Source organism: Triplophysa rosa, linkage group LG14, assembly GCF_024868665.1.
Source record: "Triplophysa rosa linkage group LG14, Trosa_1v2, whole genome shotgun sequence".
NCBI lineage: Eukaryota > Metazoa > Chordata > Actinopteri > Cypriniformes > Nemacheilidae > Triplophysa > Triplophysa rosa.
Window position 1 is genome coordinate 14110794 of NC_079903.1, and position 19330 is coordinate 14130123.

At 40.6% G+C, this 19330-nt stretch overlaps 4 protein-coding genes across 8 annotated transcripts in view; 3 read left to right on the top strand and 1 right to left on the bottom strand.

Moving 5' to 3' along the window:
• Window positions 1–1765, top strand: part of sez6b (seizure related 6 homolog b) — a 160787-nt gene extending 159022 nt beyond the window's left edge. For 2 of the 5 annotated variants that reach the window (XM_057350276.1, XM_057350277.1), the window contains exons 17-19: window positions 100–108; window positions 1178–1292; window positions 1470–1765. In XM_057350276.1, coding sequence (XP_057206259.1) covers window positions 100–108; window positions 1178–1255 — 87 coding nt within the window. In that variant the 3' untranslated portion in view covers window positions 1256–1292; window positions 1470–1765. Of the gene's footprint in view, window positions 1–99; window positions 185–1177; window positions 1306–1469 lie in introns of all 5 variants that reach the window. The other 3 variants (XR_008964231.1, XM_057350278.1, XM_057350279.1) reach the window with 3 other exon arrangements.
• A 1364-nt stretch (window positions 1766–3129) lies between these two features.
• Window positions 3130–11431, top strand: phf12b (PHD finger protein 12b). The gene is made up of 15 exons (XM_057350280.1): window positions 3130–3853; window positions 4358–4536; window positions 5417–5489; window positions 6144–6561; window positions 6652–6772; window positions 6894–7026; window positions 7111–7275; window positions 7387–7539; window positions 8072–8651; window positions 8752–8859; window positions 9398–9556; window positions 9682–9780; window positions 9856–9938; window positions 10098–10236; window positions 10328–11431. The coding sequence occupies exons 1-15, from the start codon at window positions 3788–3790 to the stop codon at window positions 10693–10695; spliced, it is 2844 nt and encodes a 947-aa protein (XP_057206263.1). The 5' UTR covers window positions 3130–3787; the 3' UTR covers window positions 10696–11431.
• Window positions 11432–11574: 143 nt separating this feature from the next.
• On the top strand, window positions 11575–14076 carry dhrs13b.1 (dehydrogenase/reductase (SDR family) member 13b.1). Its single transcript, XM_057350281.1, has 5 exons — window positions 11575–11972; window positions 12109–12227; window positions 12500–12623; window positions 12800–13126; window positions 13257–14076. The coding sequence occupies exons 1-5, from the start codon at window positions 11849–11851 to the stop codon at window positions 13517–13519; spliced, it is 957 nt and encodes a 318-aa protein (XP_057206264.1). The 5' UTR covers window positions 11575–11848; the 3' UTR covers window positions 13520–14076.
• Window positions 14077–14554: 478 nt separating this feature from the next.
• Window positions 14555–19175, bottom strand: gemin4 (gem (nuclear organelle) associated protein 4). The gene is made up of 2 exons (XM_057351132.1): window positions 18951–19175; window positions 14555–17999 (listed from the first exon to the last, which is right to left on the bottom strand). Exons 1-2 carry the CDS (start codon window positions 18958–18960, stop codon window positions 14821–14823), a joined length of 3189 nt encoding a protein of 1062 aa, XP_057207115.1. The 5' UTR covers window positions 18961–19175; the 3' UTR covers window positions 14555–14820.
• Window positions 19176–19330: the final 155 nt, after the last annotated feature.

Sequence of the window (19330 nt, forward strand, 5' to 3'; positions counted from 1 at the left end):
GGGTGAATGATGACAAAAGGTAAAATATTATTGGCTTCATTTGACTTGTTCAGTCACTTACATTGCTCTATTTCTTTCTTTGTTTCTGCTTCCCTGAAGAACAACGAGGTGAGAATTTCTGAAGCCCCATCTGTCAATAACACTAAGCTACTATGAGGTCCTGGTTCTGGCGTACAGACCGCAGGTTATTCACACCTCTTAAAGTAATGTGCTGTGCTAGTGTCTCTCCAGACCTTTCTGTGGTATAGTACTCATAACACAGTCCCAGCAGCACTCACCGCCTGTATATACTAAACAGCTCAATAACCGCCTCTGGCCCCTGGGGCCCAGTCTGTGTCTGACTGTATGTAAGTGTGTGGCTAGGCCTGTGTGTATGTGCGTGCGTGCGTGCGCGTGCGTGTGTGTGTGCTGATGTGTGACTGTTCAGTCTGCACTCATGCCCTGAAGCCATGTACTCATATCATATTAAGCATTTCAGTAAGTACAGATGATGCAAACAGAAGCTCATGAGCAGCTCTCTCATCTGTAAATAAAGTTGACTCTCTATTATAAAGTTTGCTTTATCCTTCATCTGCTTATGAGGATTTGATTTTATGGTTTTGTAAGGGTTGTAGTGCAAGTATTAACCTGTTTTAGGGTTCACAATATACACAGAATGACCTGGCATACGCTTAATAAAACTAGTCTTAAAGGGATAGTTCATTCAAAATATATGCTATATACAGTATATCTGTTATTTATTCACCCACATCTCATTCCAAACCTGTGTATGACTCTTTCTTGTGGAACACAAAAGAAGATATTTTGAGTTTTTTTTTTTTTTCTCTCTATACAATGGAAGTCAATGGGGGCCAATATTGTTTGGTTACTGACATTTTTCAAAATATCTTCTTTTGTGTTCTGCATAAGAAAGAACATTTTGAAAGAACACAGGTTTGGAATGACATGAATGTGAGTAAATGATGCAAGAATGTCACATTTTAATGCTTACCATAGTCATCAACTTTTGGTTATGGCATTTGTTGTGACATCACAATTGCACTTCTTAAACCACACATTGTTTTTTCAACAAAATTACTCAGTAGTGTTGATATTTCCTCCAGCCGTCATCATGTTTTCATTGCTGATTATTCTTTTAGTTAATTTCATGCTTAAGTTGCATTTTTGATTTGTACAGAGACCTATGATTCAAACCAGCCACCAGAAGTACTCTCTAGGATTCTGTTGTAAAGAAAAAACCTGTAAGGAGAGTTGATAATGGAATAGCATCTCACATGGACGCCGCCGAGAAGGTTTGAAACATCGGTATAGGCTGTCTCCATCTTTAGTGTCTGTGTATTACTTTATAGATCACTTTTCAGCTGGCTCCATTTGTTACATGTTCCAACCTCCTCATAAGTTTGTACACTGCTGTCATATTTAGAAATTATGTATATTTTACTTTGTGTTTTTGTTTGTTTGGTTTACAGGATACAAGAGAATACGAAGTGTCCATTTAAAAGAAACAAAGCTCATTTCGCATGGAGGACCGCAAGCCTTTCTCTGCCTTGTGGAAGAATTCCTCTCACATCTTGTGTAGCCACCTCTGCTCTTAATCTTCTTACCTTCTCATCCTTTCCCATCTGCTGTAAATACCGTCTTGCTTCTGAGGACATCCACAAGCGAAGAGTGTGGATGACGTGATATTATTTTTGTAGAGCTTCAACAGCCATGGCCTAACAGAATTGCTTGTACAGTTTTTACTCGTATCTGAGCCAAATTCAGTAAGTAGTTAAAAATGAATGGAAATGGGCAAGTCAAGTCTTTGAGGTGACTGGTGTCTCTCTAAACTGATAGATTAATTTATTTACTTCAAAAATTGTTGCACTCTTGTTATCGTAATCAAAATAACCCCAAATAATTTGAAGCACTTGGAATATAAAATACGGTTTGGACTTTGGGAAAATATGAATTTGCAGCAAATGTATGGTAATCACACCTGCACCTAAATTCCATGCAGGACTAAATAAAAACAGTGAAACATGGCTATTCTTGTATGGGTTACAGTTTATTCATTTTGTATTATTTTATATTCCAGTACACATGAAAAAAGTCTTAATTACAAAATCGGCGATCTGTATCAACCCTTGAAACACATGTAGTGCTGTTCATGGGAACATGTACATTGATCTGTATCCAATGGTTAGTAGTTCCCTTTTTTAGGGTTGTCTCAAACTTACATTATTCTTCATTCGGAGCAGTCTGTGTGCACAGTGTCAGATTGTTGGGTAAGTGGTGTTTACCTGCTCTAAACATCAGCTTTGAATGAATAAGCCAAAAGTTCAACTACATGTACAGGAAGTTCTTGTAAATCATCCACCCTTCGCTGATCAATTGGCTCTGATTTTTTTGGTTTCAGTTTATTTTTGTATGGTTTTTATACACATTAAGGAACAAAATAACAATTCAGCACACAGTCGTAATCTATAAATATCTTAGAATGTACATACAATTTGTATTAGATATGGCTTACATGTCTGTATATATGAGGTTTATCTATTATAGAATAGATCATTGTTCATTATTTGACACTGTCCGTTAACATCAATGATATGGATCACCTAAGACAATTATGTACCTGTTCTCCATATGAATGTTGTCTGTACTGATTTGAAAAACTTGTCTTTCAATGTAATTAGCAAAAGCTGCCAAAAAAAACATTTGACACGTGTCAGACTTGCATTGCGAGTATTTGTTGCAGTACTTCGCCATCTCAGCATCAGACTTTTAGGAGCCTATACAACATTAAATGTACAACAGTCCTATTGAACTTTATACTTAGTACAGTATTTTCACAGCAGCATTCGTTAATCTCTTGACAGTCTTCATTCTGAAATAATCCTATTTCAAGATTATATATTTTTGCTTTGTTGTACTGTACTGTAATTATTTACCACAACATTGTCAACGCATATGTTCAATTAAAAACGATATTCCATTAAACTCTACTGTTTTATTTAAGTATTCAACGCATTATTATTATCTGCTTTTCCTCAACTCGTTGAAAACAACCAGCAGTGTTTTGGTGTTTTGTGTCATTCCGATAGACTAACGCTAGGAGGCGCCTTCACCCTACTTTTCTCAGTGCGCGTGCGCAAACTTCATTCCATCCCGCTTGAGTCGAGAGGGTAAACGCCAGCCAGTTAGCATAGCTTCTAGCAATGGCTTTTCATAACAACACTTTTGCTCTACGCTGCTGTCATCTGGACACGACCCACGAGTGTTTTTGCACATGAGGAACTAACAGCCTACGAGCGAACCAGCATACACTTACATTGAGACGCAACGCGCTTCGTGAGCCGCTATGCGATGGGGACAGACAGCTGCGGATTTTTACACGCATCTTTGCAGGCGGCTGCTGCTGAAGCAGAGGATGCTACTAGGCTAGCGAGCTAAGGCCTTTGCATTCAACGGAAAAGCTTTAATACTGCACCAGACAGCAACCTGCATTCAAAATAGTAGCGATATTTGCACTTAAACCGGAGCTTTGAGCGATACACCAGCTCCTGGTGTAAATCAGATCTCCAGCTAACGTTACCCGTGCGCTTTTGTTTGTTGATACTGATAGCCGCTGGCTAGCTTAAGACCAAACAGCCAACCCCACTACTGCCTTCATTTGTTAGACTTTCGTCCACTGTCGTTTCATTTTCTTAACACGACACAAAGGCATCAAGTACACCTTATCTGAACGGAGAAATTCGTGCACTGTTGACGGATCGTGTGTTGATGCTGCACGTTAGCGGTGTGAATGTGGGACAAAATGGAGACCCCAAAGATTCTCTACGATTTGGACACGTCTGGGGGCCTAATGGAGGTAAGCCTGTCTGCCCTTCAGCTTTGCCACATATCACTGCTTTATATAGCTTGTGAGGGCATGTGGAGGAGTATAAATGTTTCATTGTGATTCATGGGAGTGTGTCGGAATGGATGCAAGCTGCAGAACGAAAATCTGGCGAGTTTGTGCAGTTCTGGAATCAGCGCCAACTCTAGTGGGCCTTTCCCAGCCTGTTTCAGAAATGTGCCTGACTGGAAACAGGAAACGACGAGAAAATTGCCTTTATTTATTAATCCTGTCTAAGTCAGATGATCTGAAAAGTAGTCGTGGTGGAATTCAATGCATTGTCTTGATTTGACATGCAAGGAATTGTAATGACGTTCTCAAAGTTGAATCACTGAAGCAATATGCTAATACTCATTTTGAAATTAAACTCATTTGCTCGTGAATGTTGATGTAGTAGTTTTGGCACACGAGGAGCTCATAAATGTAACTCTCTCGTAGTGACACGTATTCTAAAATGTGTTTTTCAACCTGTTTCAGCAAATTCAACAGCTGCTTGCTCCTCCGCGCTCTGAGGATGGAGAGAAAAGACGGAAAGCAGAGAGGGAGACCCGGAGAGGAGGTCGAGCCACAAACCACGATACCTGCGATAGCTGTCGTGAAGGAGGAGATCTCCTTTGCTGCGATCACTGTCCGGCTGCTTTTCATCTGCAGTGTTGGTAGGTTTGTTGTGCTCAAAGTTTATTGCATAGAATCGCTGTAGTTGCATGGCTGCAAACGTGGCATGTTTTGTCACGCACGCGAGTATCGCCACTTCCTCACGCAACATTTACAGGCATTGGAAAGGGCTTGAAAATTTGCGTCATTCTTGAGAATATTTGGATACATCCTGCAACTTTTTCTTGAATTAAAGTAGTATTGCACATTTACCGTAAAGAATGCAAAGGTTAATCCCCAAGAACCCAAAGATTATTGTCTGCCTAGTTACTCGAGTTTGCAATAACACAAGAAAGTTGTTTATCTCATTCTGAAGCCACTGATTTGTTCTTAGCATTTCTTGTTTGTTTGTTTGTTTGTTTGTTATTGGTATTGTCATTTTGTTTTATTTCTGTTAGAGTTGTATATTTGTTTCCTGGCAGTCAGTTCTTACTGCTATTGTCCTGTGCTTAGCCCTGAAGAGGAAGTGCAGTATCATTATCTCTCTTCCGAGGGAGATGCTTTTCATTGTGCATTATGTTAAATGTATCAGACTCTCTTAGCTGATGAAGAGCTTGTCTACGGTTTTACCCCAGAATTATATTTCAATAGAAAACGCATTGTTTTTTTTTTTCACAACTGAACTATGTGATAGCCTTAATGTTTTAATGAATCCCTGTGGTTAAACTTGTTTTAACTTGTAGATTAGGTATGTGATATATTCATAGATCATGGTAGTGTTATGATTTTCCTTGCATCTAGCACAGTGAAGAAATCCTGAGAGATTACAAAAAGAGTAAAGACCAAAAAAGGTTTTGTTAGATTTAAATATAAAAAATATGTGTAGAAAGAGACGTCATGTTGTAAGGTTTTTTAAATTCTCTTTTTAAAAACTCTTCCCAGCGATCCGCCATTGAGCAGAGAAATGCTGCCCCCTGGTGACTGGATGTGTCATCGCTGCAGTGTGCGCAAGAAGGTTGGATAAGCATATTTTTCTTTAACTTAGTTTGTATACAGCTGCAGAAAAAATTAAGAAACAAATACTTTCAAAATTATTTTTAGTTCTTCCGAATTTGCTATTCATAGGTATGTGTTTGGTAAAACGATTGTTTTTGTTTTATTCTGTGAACTACTAACAATATTTCTCCCAAATTTCAAATAAAAGTATTTGCATTTGTTTTCAAAAAAAGAAAACTGGAGAAACAGGTCAAAATAACAGAAAAGATGCACTGTATTTTTTTCAACTGCTAAGAAAACAAGTTCATATTCATTTTTGGGCAATACAACAGTAATATTGTACATGTATTTAGGAAAAGTTCAAAATGATTTATTATGTAATAACCTGGATTTTATCACAGTTTTCATGTGTCTTGTCATGCTGTCAGTCTTTCGCATTGCTGTAGGATGACTTCTGTCATTTTGTTGAAATTCAACAGACACTGGACTGGAATGACCACAATACATCTAGAAATGATGATTAAATGAAAATTTGGGAATGGTCTCTGATATTTCTTTAGAGGTTTTTGCTTGTTTATTTGTACATCACTGGACTGTTGAAACATTTGCTTATGTACCAGAGAAGTCATTTTGTTGAAGTGAAGAAGTTATAGTTTGTGGTTCTGCTCTTTAGAAGCGTGAGCAGAAGGCGGAGCAAGTGAATGGTACGTTAGAGCGGCAAATCTCCAAACGTTCCTCCTCCCCTGCAACGGAGTTGGAGCTGGGCACGCTGCGTCTGGATGGCCTTCCTTCTGCTGCGTCAGGAGGTGTGAGGCTGGCCGTTGCACAGGTTCGTCTTATGGAACGCCGCGCGAGTAGCCGTCCAGGAACACCCACCTCAAATGCCTCAACCGACACGCCCACGCCGTCAGAACACAATGATGTGGACGAGGACCTAATGGACGTCGAAGAGGAGGTGCAGGGCTCCGAGCCCGAGAGCGCCACGCCTCACCTGAAGAAACCTTTCCAGCTTTTGATCGCTGCAGCCATGGAGAGAAATCCCACGCAGTTCCAATTGCCCAGCGAACTCACCTGTACCACTTCACTGCCAGGTACGCACAGTGCACATTTGAGGATAAAAAGGTGTGGTGGTTACGTTATTTTTATGTGTTTAATAACTCTTTCTGTGCATGTGTCTACAGGCAGCAGTAAGCGCAGGAGGAAGGAGGAGGCGATAGGCAAGAATGTCAAGAGGCCACAACACGAACTGGATCCCAGTGGGCTGGTCCCTCTGCCAGTTAAAGTGTGCTTCACCTGTGGCAAGTAAGAATCGCACTAAAACATTCGAATAGTGAAATAAGGTTTGACATCAAAACACTGTCCATGATTTGACAAACCATTTATCCTTGTGATTGTTGAACATCAAGTTCCTCTTCCTTCACAGGAGCTGTAGGGTAGCTCCTCTGATCCAGTGTGATTACTGCATGCTCCTGTTCCACATGGACTGCCTAGACCCCCCTCTCACTGCCATGCCCACTGGGAGATGGATGTGTCCCAACCACGTAGAGCACATGGTGGTAAGACTCATTTTTCATTTTAATCCAAGTGTAATGAAATGATTAAGTAGAATCCCAATTTAAGCAAAATTATTGCCATTCCAGCTAAACCAAAAGAATATGACCCTCAGCACGCGTTGCCAGCTCTTTGATCAATTTCAAGACCGACTATCCCAACACGCTGTAAAAGTGGACTTCCTGCAGTGGGTTCACCGGCAAAACCACCCCAACCGCAGAGGTGCTCGCCACATCAAGAAGAAGAAGCTGAAGGTCGAGTCCCATACAGCAACATGACATGAATCATCACAACTTTTTAGAAAGTCCCTTCGCAAATACACAACAGCTGTGAGTAAATTGTCTGTCATTGTGATGTGTTTATAGGTCCCCAACGCCATTAAAAGTCACTATCAAAACCCCCCTATGCTGATGGACCAAGTAAGCCTTCGAAATGGAGAGATGCTCCCGAATGGCTTCATGGTGCCAGGACAGTGTTCACCTACCCAGCAATTAACTAGTCAAGACGAACAAGAGGAGGTAAACATTTAGATTTTTTTTATGGAAAATGGCCTTTACTTAAGATTGAAATAATACCACAAACACTAGGGATAGTCAAAAATGAAAATTCTGTCATCATTTTTGTCTCTTGTCATTTCAAACCTGACTTTCTTTCTTAACACAAAAGAAGATATTTAAAAGAATGTTGGTAACCGTAACATTGCGGTACCTATTCACTTTTATTGTACGGACACGAAACCAATACAAGTCAATCGGTGCTGTTGTTGTTCGGTAACCAATGTTCTTCAAAACATCTTTTGTGTTCTGCAGAAGAATGAAAGTCATACAGGTTAGAAATTACATAAGGGTGAGTAAATGATGACAGAGTTTTATAAAAACACTGAATTTGCCGGATTAGTGGAGGTTTTATGTTAGGCTCTATTTTAGGAAGTAATCTAGTTACCCCTGAGCAAAACTTTTGGGATTTTTTTATCCAAAACTCTCAACTTTTGTCTGAGCTGACAAAAAGTATCATGATTGCAAAAGCCTTCTCCATTTTTCCCTCCCACAGTGGCTCCGTCATGTCATTGCACTTCAGTGCAGTATTATGAAACATTTGTCTGCTAAGCAGATGTCGCCGTCATCATCCCTCTTGGACTCGGAGCAAATAGATAAAGTGGATGTAAAGACACAGGAGTGTATGGAGACACAGGACCTCAGCTCTCAGAATGCTGCACTACCCGCTAGCAGCCTCCAGTCCAGCGGAACACCGGATGGCCCCCAAGGGGCCCCTGTGCTGCCCTCTCAGACACCTGAACAGCCTGAAAGCTGTCTGGGTGATGCTGGCGGTCCTGTGGAAAAGGCTCTTGGAGTGAATGGGCCAGTGGTGTGTGAAGATAAAACCTGCATGACGCTTGAAACCAAAACACAACACGAGCCCAAGGATCCCTCTAGATTACAAACTCCAACGCTCTCAAAAACAGCCCTGCCCAACCATGTAGACATAAAAACTGAGAGTAATAGTCCCAATAGCTCCTGTATGCAGAAAGATACAACTGCCAGCCCCGCTTCAGATTTAACCGGGCTTCATCATGATTCGACTATAGGGAATTCTTCAGGGCCTAACAGTAGCTTGACATCTCAAACTAAAGGTATTTGACCTTATGAAACTATAGTCAAACCAGCTGTTTTATAAATTCAATCTAAATCGAAGGTTCATGTCATCTCATCTAAATCTGCTCATGTTCTCAGAAAACAAAGTGAGCCCTGATGGGATGTCTGCTGGAAAAGGCTCAGCGCTCCCCACTTCTATAGGCAGCTTATATAACTACATCAAGAATGTGGTTCAAGGTGATGGAGGTATGTTAAATGTGTTTTCTCATTTGGTTGGGTTCAGGTGTTTCAGAATGGATGTCAGAATTGAACAAATGAACGGGAAAGTTAACCCAAAAATGAAAATTCTATCATTTACTCACACTCAAGTTGTTCCAAACCTGTAAAAATTGCGTTGTTTTGCTAGACACAAAGAAAGATGTTTGGAACTAAACAGTTCTGGGGCACTATTGACTCCCATAGTAGGAGAAAACTACCATGGTAGTGAATGGTGCCCCATTCTTTAGTTTGGCTTTCCGCATTCTTCAAAATATCTTCTTTTGTGTTCATCAGAACAAAGAAATGTATACAAGTTTGAATCAACTTGATGGTGAGTAAATTATGATAGCGTTGTTATTTTTGGGTGAACTATCCCTTCAAAAACAGACAACATTGGCACCTTTGTTGGTTAGAATTGAGCAAGCTGCTTTTATTTTGCAAACTGTACGTTGCAAAACATTTAGAAAACCGTGAAATAAAAACAACCAAGTATGTGTGATAATTATTCGCTCTGTGTTTCTTGCAGAAGTGGAGATGAATAAGCTGGATGGGGAATTGATCAGACTCCTGGCCTGGCAGAGGATCCAGCAGCTCTATTCCCCCAAATCGCTTCATCCCTCCAGTAAATGTGGGATCCCTCCTTCCGTCACTGCCGCTCTGTCCAAACCCTCCTCTCACACAGACAGTAAGAGCTCAGCACTCCTACACTCTTGCACAGCTCACTGATCCAGCTCATTTCAGACCACACATCATGCTGTGCTGTTTTACTGTAGCTACGCTAATGGCCTCTTTATTTGTGCTCTTATTCAGTACAGAAAAGGGAAGTGCAAGCTCGAGCAGTACTGTGTCCTTTAACAGGGAAGGGGGTGGCTGTCAACATGTGCTATAGAACTCTGTACATAGGAACAGGTATGGTTTACTACAGCGATAAGGAGATTGTTGAATATGCATGAGTTTGGAAACCTAATCGGTCTTGTCTTTCAGGTGCTGAAATGGATGTGTGCCTTACAAACTATGGTCATTGCAATTATGTTTCTGGGAAACATGCCTGCATCTTTTATGATGAAGTGAGTTGATTCCAGTAAGAAATGTAATAACTGTGTGCAACAATGAAGAGTAATTATGCATAATTCCATGATCCTTGAAAGCCATTTTAACTGTCTAGATTTACCAGATTAAGAGAAATGAGTGTTGTTTAAGCTAAATGTAATTGAATCTTTCAACAGAACACGAAGCATTATGAGCTTCTCAACTACAGCGAGCACGGGACGACCGTAGATAACGTGCTGTACTCGTGCGACTTCTCCGACAAACCGAACGTCTCTTCACCCAGCACGCTTGCGTCCAAAATACAAAACCGCATTAGTGAGTATCACCACAAAGTTTTGCTGTTGTAATGCCGTTTGTGATGTCATAACGCACTGTAACTCATTTCATAACTTTGGTAAATCTGCAGAAGGAAATAGGTCGAGGAAGCCACTGGGGGAGGTGTGCACCGAAGTGGTGAAGGTGATACCTGCAGGCAGTAGGATGAGCAGCCAGGCTCAAGGAGGTCCCAAGTCTCCCTGTAACTGCAAAGCCAGCAGCTCCAGTCTGATAGGGGGCAGCGGAGCGGGATGGGAGGGAACAGCATTGCTCCACCACAGCAGCTGCATCAAAGTGGGCTGCATGCAGTTTCTGTTCACCATTACAGAATTTGTTGCTAGCAACCCGCCAAAAAAGGAAGTGATGTCCACCACTATCCAAGGAGAGACTGAAGTGGTTGACACACAGACAACCAAACTCCACCAAATGCCAGTGCTGCAGTCCAAGTCTGTATCATAACCCCTCTTTTGCTTCTTAAAACCAATGGACAATAAAGTTGAACTGGAGGGAAAAGAACTTTAAATTGGTACTTGAGGTATTTTGGTGTCCTGGTGTTACGGACAGTGTTTGCACATTTACATTTCTACCATTTTTTATGCAATGACTGAGGAGCAGATGTTTGAACTTGGGAACTCAACGGCACTGCACTCCGTAAACTTTGTGTTCGTACAAGTTTTTTTATGTACTCTTTTGAACATTGTATTTACTCAGAATATTTTATTTTGTTATAAGAATGTATTGTTTTTTTCTGCAGTTTTTGCACCTTAGGCAACTATATGCAGAGATGCATACACGTGCAAATACCTTTGTAGGATTTACTAACCGGATCATCGATCGTTCTAGTTTTCTTCTGAAACTCTCCGTTTCTCTGTAGTCATAGAGCCCCCGTGACCTTAGTTGTGAAGTTCATTTGTGTATAAAGACAGCTTTCCAACTCTAAAGATTTGGGTCATGTACATGAGACTGAAGTTCTATTGAGTCAGCAAGATAACGTCTGACATGTATGTCATTACATTGTAAATATATAAAGATTTTTAAATAAGAGTAATTTTACGGTGTTTGCGTATGAAAATAGGTATGTTCAAGTAAATTTGGCGGTTGTCTTTGTTAAAAAATACAGTTAAGTACAGCAGTGCACTCTTCCGAAAGTGTAACAGTCTTGACAACATGAAGATTTACAGAAGTTTAAAACTTTTAAGTGAATTTATTTAGTGAACTGAAGCGAAATTTGATGTCAACTTGATTTAAACAATTTTTACACCGTTTACTCTGTCAACAATACACTGGTGGCATTTGTTAAAAAAAACAGTACGTGCATCAGTGCGCTCTTGCGGAAGTGTGACACAGTTTCGAGAACGTGACATAATTTACACTTTAAGAAGTTTAAAACTAGACTTTAAGTAAATTTATTTAGTGAAATTTGACGTCAACTTTATTCAAACTAAATTTACACTGTTTATACATTGTCGCTGGCAAAGCATCCTGTTCATCCGGTTGAAACAAACATTACACAACATGGCAACCCGAGAAAAATCATTTGGATATTGAGGATCGTACTGTAACGACTGGTGTTGGTACTTCGCATGTGTCTGTGGTGCGTTTTACAGGAATAATGAATGAGCTTCTGTTGATCGCCGGTATTTTTATCGCCGTGCTGATATTCTTTCGTCAATTTGTACGTGGGGCACAATGCAAAAGCAAGACAAAACTGCATGGTAAAACGGTCATCGTAACAGGTAACGTTAAGTGCATATTTTTGGCGCAACTGTGTAGATCGTATAATTTTACACTTAAACATTTTAAAAACGCTTGTCAAGCTTAACATGTTTGATTCCAGTTGCTTAAAACACCTTTTGGTTGTGTACTGTACAGGCAGTAATACAGGCATAGGTAAAGCGACGGCTGTGGAGTTAGCAATGAGAGGAGCGAGAGTCATTCTGGCATGTCGCAACCAAGTGCGCGGCGAGGCGGCTGTTGCGGTTGTGAAACGAGTATGGAAAATAATCTATTTTTTCCCCATAACGCTTTTTTATCTACAAAATGTATGCGTGTTGGAGTTTATATGGTACTGTAACTGCGCTGACCAAACGCTGAACGACGTCAAAGTACCGCGAGAGCCATTCGTAACCATACGGAACTGTCTGACCTTGAGACGCTCTCGCGATACTTTGATGTCATAACTGTTCATGCTTCGCAGCGCGTTATGATACACGCAACGTTTCGTTTCGTTTTACACATCACGTGTTTTCTTGTTTTAACACAGGAAAGCGGGAGTAAAAATGTGGTTTTAATGCATCTGGATTTAGCCAGTCTGAAATCCGTGCGCTCCTTTGCACAAACTTTCCTTAAGAGTGAGGAAAGACTGGATATTCTCATCAACAACGCAGGTTAAAATATATTTTAAGCCATGGTTTATCCACAATTCATTCCTAACAAAAACGTACCATGCTTTTACTTCAATAATACCAGTGTATGGTTTTAAGTTCTTATTCACTAGCATGGTACTGATTTTAATGATTTATGCCAGAAACATAATTGATAATAAATGCCCTTTATATTTCAGGGGTCTTTGCGCAGGGCACCACAGAGGATGGTCTTGGTCTTATGTTTGGTGTCAATCACATCGGGCACTTCCTCTTGACTAACTTGCTGCTGGAAAGAATGAAGGAATCTGCACCAAGCCGTATTGTCACTGTGTCTTCGAATTTACACAACTTGGGTAACCTTGACCTCGACTGTCTTCGCACACACAAGGAGTTTGGAATGGGCGATAGTTTAATTGATATCTTTAAGATCTATTCCCACAGCAAGCTGTGCAACGTCCTGTTTACACACGAGCTTGCAAAGAAGCTGCAGGGAACCAATGTGACCTGTTACAGCCTTCATCCAGGTCTGTATCTCACAAACGCTATTCTTGTATAACCTTCATTTTTTGTTGCATTCACATATGTAAACCTACGTAAATTCTATTCAAACTCGGCATTGTCTAACCAGTTGTGCCAATGCACGTGTTTCACCAGGTGTTGTAGACTCTGATCTGGGTCGTTATACGAATAAAAAGATTAGGAGGTTTGTATACAGGCCCATTGCAGCTATGTTCTTCAAGGACATAGAAGCTGGTGCCCAGACAACTCTACACTGTGCCCTGCAAGAGGGCATCGAATCCCTGAGCGGCAGGTATTTCTCCAATTGTGCCGTGCAGAAGGTGGCAGCCAAAGCTCAGGACGATGCTGTGGCCAAGAAGCTGTGGGAAGTGAGCGAGACATTAAGTGGTTTGTCATGAATGCATTTGGTTTCACAGTTTTTTAAGACCACAAATTGTGAGCACAGCTGTTAACAGTACCACAGTCGTAATGTAAAGATGCACCGTTTATAGTTCTTAAACATGATTAATAACTCCGCTTCAATCACGTTATTATGTTTTCAGCAGCTGTCATTGTCTCTGTGTTTTATTGTTGTTACCCATCTAAAGTTACATTGGACTTGTCTTTAAGCAACTGATGCTCTAACACAGAAATTGTGTGAAATTGTTTATTTGGAAGGATTTGATGGTATATATTGGTATACAATATTGTGCTGTTCGTTACAGGTTTTTAATGAATGTGTGTTGAGCCCTGTTTGAAAACATTTCACCCTTAGGGCTAGAGATAAAAATAAAATCAGCAAGGTGTGGTTAGGTTTATTAAACAATAGGAATGGATCTGTATGTAGCAAAGAGATTTACTGTATGTGTGTATGGTATACATTACCATAATGTTTTTGATACAATGGATCTGTGTGTTTGCTTTTGTTTGATCATAAACTTCAAATTAAACTTGTCAAATTAAAGTCTGTCTTTTGTTTATTTTATGCTATCTGAAAGCTAGAACAGCATATATAAACAGGTAATACCTGTCCTGTGGCTGACAGGCGGATTGGGGAAGATTGAATGCACTGAATGAATGACAAACCTATTTCATTAAGACTCATTTTGCAGATTACAGCATGACTGAAAGATTTTTCGTAAAACCAATTATATTATAAACCGATTTATCTTAGCCTTTGTTGATGTTCAAATCACCAAAACAAACACACCCCTACCCCCATCTTTCGCTTTCGTCAGCGCTCGGCTCAGCTAATGTCCGTCCTGTGCATTGTGCACTTTACTGCTGATTGGCTACAAGGTTGTTTTGGTACTCGGCCCGACTCGGTTGTCTAAAGCGTAATTCGGAAATCAGTTAACCCGCCTTTAATGTAAATCTTTTTAGACTTTATGTAGCCAGGGAAAATGTTACATTTATTTTCATCCAAATCTAGAGAAAATGCAGGTGGGATTTGTGTGCATACGAATGCAAGAGGATTTGTGATCTACTTTGGTTTTAGGAAAATGGCTGCATAAGCTCATCATAACATTATGTCTAGATGTGCAGTTACTTCATGCTAAACCTTATATTTTGGGGCCAAGATTTGAGACGATAGCTTTGCCATCTTATATCCACACAAATATAAATGATAAACATGTAACTGTTATGCACAAGTGTTTATTTACTATTCTGTCATGAACAAAAGAAAATCACATCAAACTCGTGTGGTACAAGTGTGATTTCATAGCTGAGCTATCTTCTGGTGGAGAACAGCTTTCATTTCTGTGCACTGCAAATTGTCTGCAATTGTGGTGAAGAAGTGTCGTGTGTTGAGTCCCTGCAGGGCGGTGCAGCTGTCTGGATACGCCGAGAGCACTGCTTCATAGTGAGTCAGAATCTCCAGGGCGCATAGAAACAGAGCCTCTGGCTGGCCTGGTATCATCACCTGTACATGCAGTACGTGACAGAATAACTGACCCAAAACAAACAGGACCTCCTGACTGCAAGCCCCACTTTTCTCCACAGAACTTTTAGGTGACCCTGTGGTGGATGGCAGAGGCAACTTCTCACAGACCGCGTTGATGACGCCCCTCATTGCGGTGGCGTAAAGACGTCCTGTATGCACCCAGCCTTGAGGCAACATCCAATCAGAACAGCTGGGACTACAGAGTAGCTGGAAGATTCGCAGCAGGAACACTGAAAGACGCAATTCGACGGAGAACGATCTGAGATCAAGTAATGGGAGAAAGTCGACGTACTCTAAAGAGAAGGGTACGTATAGCTTATTGGATTGTAAGAGCTCTTGTAATACTTTTAAAAGTCTGTCCCATTCCCCGGCGGTGCACCAGGGGAGGATTTGAGACACCGCCACTAACAAGCCTTTGCTAAACATGTTGACCTCATCTGGTTTCAGCAGGTTTAGAGAGAGAGAGTCCATCATTGCCCTGTGGACACTATCTGACAGAGTGCAGCACTCCAACCATGCTAAAAGTCCAGTGCCTTGTCCATACTGAGGCAAGTGAAGGCCAGACCACTCTTGTTCAGGAAGATCACACACGGCTAACAGAGAGTTTGGGACTTCATACTTGAAATGTTTTCCCCAAACTTCCTTCAGACAAAGACGCACGGTCCAATCGAGTTCCTCGACTTGACTGTAAAGCCAAAAAAGAGCTCTGGACCAGTCATCAGGTGCACGGACCACCTCCTTCCCAACAATTGTCCTCAAAGTGTGCAGGACGGATAAAAGCAACTCTTTGGATTCTATTAAAAGGGGTGTGTTACCTTCTACCGGTGGCTCCCAGCATCTACAGCATTCATTCAACAGCTGAGCTAAACAGTATAGAAGTGGAAATGGAGAACAGCTCATTACCCAATGTACAGAGTCACTCTCACTGTCCTGGGTCAGGGTGGACCGCAAAAGACGCAGACACAGCTCCAGGTTACATGAGCTGGCAGAAAAGAGGTACGGCTGGACAAACACACGCAAGACCTCTTGGGGAGGAAGAAAACTTTGCTTTTCTCCTTCAGATCCAATAAGGTCACACTTCATCAGCTCAGTCACAAACTGGAGAAACTGGTTCTCCTCTTGAGTTGAAGATAACTTGCTCCACACCGTGTCTTGTAGACATCTACACATGAGGTTGTCTCTGGTGTCTTTGTGAACCTTTGGTGAGGACATGAGACCGGGGAGATGCTGAAGGATCTTAGCGATCAGGGTGTGAGATCCAAGGTTGACCACAGCCATTTGGCAGCATCGACGCAGGGCGGCTTCAGGGTTTTGGAAAGCTACTTGGGCCACAGCAGAGACGGCTGCATCGAGGCTGCTGTTTGTACCGCTTTGAATGATACTGTTGAAGGATAAATTGAGCTCTTCTGCAAAGCCTGCAGTCACAGAACTGGGCAGAAACCCGTGAAGCCCTTTTTTGGAGATGGAGAGTATTTGAGAAAGAGTTGAATTTTTATCGGGTAGGGAAAGCTGGCAGAATATGTCCACAATAACATCCTTCAGCTTTTTGCAGTGCTGCACGCCAGCATCGCTTTGACTTTTGGCTATGAGTGTGGAGATCAACGTCATCACGAGATGTTTGGTTTGAAACATGCTCTTATTTCTCTCAAGGCACTCGATCCATTCAGCCTCACTGAAATCTTGGCTTAGTTTGGAGGCGAATATTTCAGGAAGGCCTTGAAATCCATTGAGATGATTGTCTATGATGACCATGGAAATATTTGCTAATTCTGCCGTAGAGCTTTCAGGGACATTGAATGATAAAGAGGTCAGTAATCCTTTTAAACTAACTCTCAGATTATTCAAAGTCTGTCCATTACCAATCAGGTCCTTAGCATGTGACAGCTTCTCAAGAGATGCTAGAACTCTACTCAGGCTTTCCTTCAGACGGATTGATGTGGCACTCAGATCATTTGTGGGTGTCTTCAAAAGCCCCATAACCTCCCATGAGCATATAATCTCCAGCGTAATTTGCATTGCTTGGATGAATGTCATTCCACATGGTTTGGTCTCAGCAGGAGTCAGAGCAGCAGCAAGGTCTCTCTCAACCTCACGTATGACCTCAACCAAATCAAATCCATCCACCGATTCATTTTTCTTTCTGAGGTTCACTGTGCGAGAGACATTTTGGAGTTTAAGTTCTATTGGGAGGTCTAATGCACTGTTTAAAAGGTAGTAGGTGTACAGGGTGTCCAGGCAATTTGAGAGGGCAAAGTAACATATCTCAGAGGAAGTCAAACGCTCTTTTATTTCCCTCAGCCCTTCGAAGAGCACATTTAACATACACATGGAGGAGGATTCTGGGTCGGGTTTGAATCGTTTTGATGCCAGTGGTGATGGCTCTGTTGTGGATGTCAACAAGCATGAACATTGAGCTGTAAAAAGATGGTCTAGCGTATCAAGAGGTCCTCTCCTCCCCTTCAGTAGCTCCCACCACACCTCCAAAAAAAGTTTGACATCTACTTCGGTGCTGTTGCTTGTCACATGATTAACCAGCAGCTCAAGCTCTCTACACCGCTCAGAAGGTTGAAAGCACAACAGCAGCTCCACATAGATAGTTGAGAAGCTCATTGACTTGACCAACTCGAACAGTAAGGTATGATTAATGTCAGGAAGACTGTTCTGTACAGCAAATAATGGGTCATCCTTCCATCTAATATCAATGTCTTCTGTGTTCCTTATCTCCAGGAGCTTACTCCACACGATACAGAGAATCTTCTTTCTCCAGAAGAGTGTGTCTTTGGTGTGTTTCAGTGGATGTCCGCATATCTCTTTGACTGCGTTTACAATTGGACTTCCAATCTGATTCCAGTCCTCCTTTTTCAGGGAGGAGAGTGGCTCAGGTTGGCAGATCTGACTGGCCAGTAGGAATCCACCCTGCAGCACAGCAGTCTTCTCACAGCTCAGCCATGATTCTGAAAACAAAATAGGTGTATTATTAAAGATAGCAGGGCATGCTCACGTCAAAACTCGACTCTCTTGTGAGCATGAATCAACCGCTAAATGAAAACTAATGTTTGTAGATAATAATTTAAGTTTTTTTACACAAACCAGGTGTTTTACTTCAGAAGACATTTATTAACGCACAGGAGTCATCTGGATTAATTTTCTTTAATTAATTATTGATTAATGTTTTATGCGTTTTTTAGAGCTTCAAAAATTGCAGTCCATCCTTAAAAACTAAGTCAGTTTTTGTTCAGCTGGAGAAAAGTCATATACATCTGGAAAATAAAGGGTGTGTAAATGATAAGCAAAAATGTATTTGGGCTGAACTATTCTTTGAAAACTATTTCTTCTAGGCATAATTTAAATAACATAATACTTAAAAACTGTTAATTAAATTATAAAATAACAAGAACTGAAGCATCAATTATCTTAGAATTACAAATAAATCCAACTCATCTATTTAAAAAAAGAAATTCATATGTAAGCACACTTTACATATGTCCACAAAATGAATTTCAAGCATATAAGCATATTTCTTTTTATCAAAACGTCTTTAAGATCATAAGCAACATTTTCTTTTGAAACTTTTCAGTGTGTTTCACTTTTAAAAACTTTTAGAAAATCAACCCTAGTTATTAACCGTTAACTTATATCAGTTAATATTACGGGAACATCTTATGCATATTTCATTTTATTTGAAATGTTATGTTTTCTGAATCGTTCTGTCATTTTGTTATGTTTTAAAACAGCATTATTTTCATACATGCTATTATAGTGATTTACTTGTAGTAATTATGATTACCATGGTATTATTTTCTAAGCAAAAATGTATGGAATCTTTTCACTAAATATACAATTGTACCACGACTCTAAATGACAGATAAGACATGCTTATTGAAGGCTTGAGAAAAGTAACTTACCTTGGTCCATTATTGCTTGGCTTGAAGAAGTGTCACCAGCTAAAGTAAGTTAACGTAAACTTAACTCATCTCCACTGAATGACCGCGCTGTAAAATGTAATGTCTGCTACTGTAATGTTTATTTTACGCTTTTCACGTTTTACGTTTATATGCAAATCGTAATATCATACAGCGACGCGTAATAAACCACCCATCGTGTAAGAATTCAAACGAGGAATTCTTGTGTGTGTGCTTCCGTGTCAAAGTGAAAGAAGAACGTCCCTGTTTCTTTAGCGCCCCCATGCGGTGTATAATTTACAGAATCGATTGAAAATGTATTTTATCATTCTCTTTAATGTTGTTTTCTTTTATCTTGTCTCTTATCTTGTTATTAATTAAAT

Bases quoted from the DNA above. Each gene is read 5' to 3' on its own strand.
- phf12b (XM_057350280.1), top strand. From the start codon at position 3,788: ATGTGGGACAAAATGGAGACCCCAAAGATTCTCTACGATTTGGACACG. The intron at 7,540-8,071 runs GTAAACATTTAG...TCCCTCCCACAG, and splicing joins GTCAAGACGAACAAGAGGAG to TGGCTCCGTCATGTCATTGC. The intron at 9,781-9,855 runs GTATGGTTTACT...CTTGTCTTTCAG, and splicing joins AACTCTGTACATAGGAACAG to GTGCTGAAATGGATGTGTGC.
- dhrs13b.1 (XM_057350281.1), top strand. From the start codon at position 11,849: ATGAATGAGCTTCTGTTGATCGCCGGTATTTTTATCGCCGTGCTGATA. The intron at 12,228-12,499 runs GTATGGAAAATA...GTTTTAACACAG, and splicing joins CTGTTGCGGTTGTGAAACGA to GAAAGCGGGAGTAAAAATGT. The intron at 12,624-12,799 runs GTTAAAATATAT...TTTATATTTCAG, and splicing joins TATTCTCATCAACAACGCAG to GGGTCTTTGCGCAGGGCACC.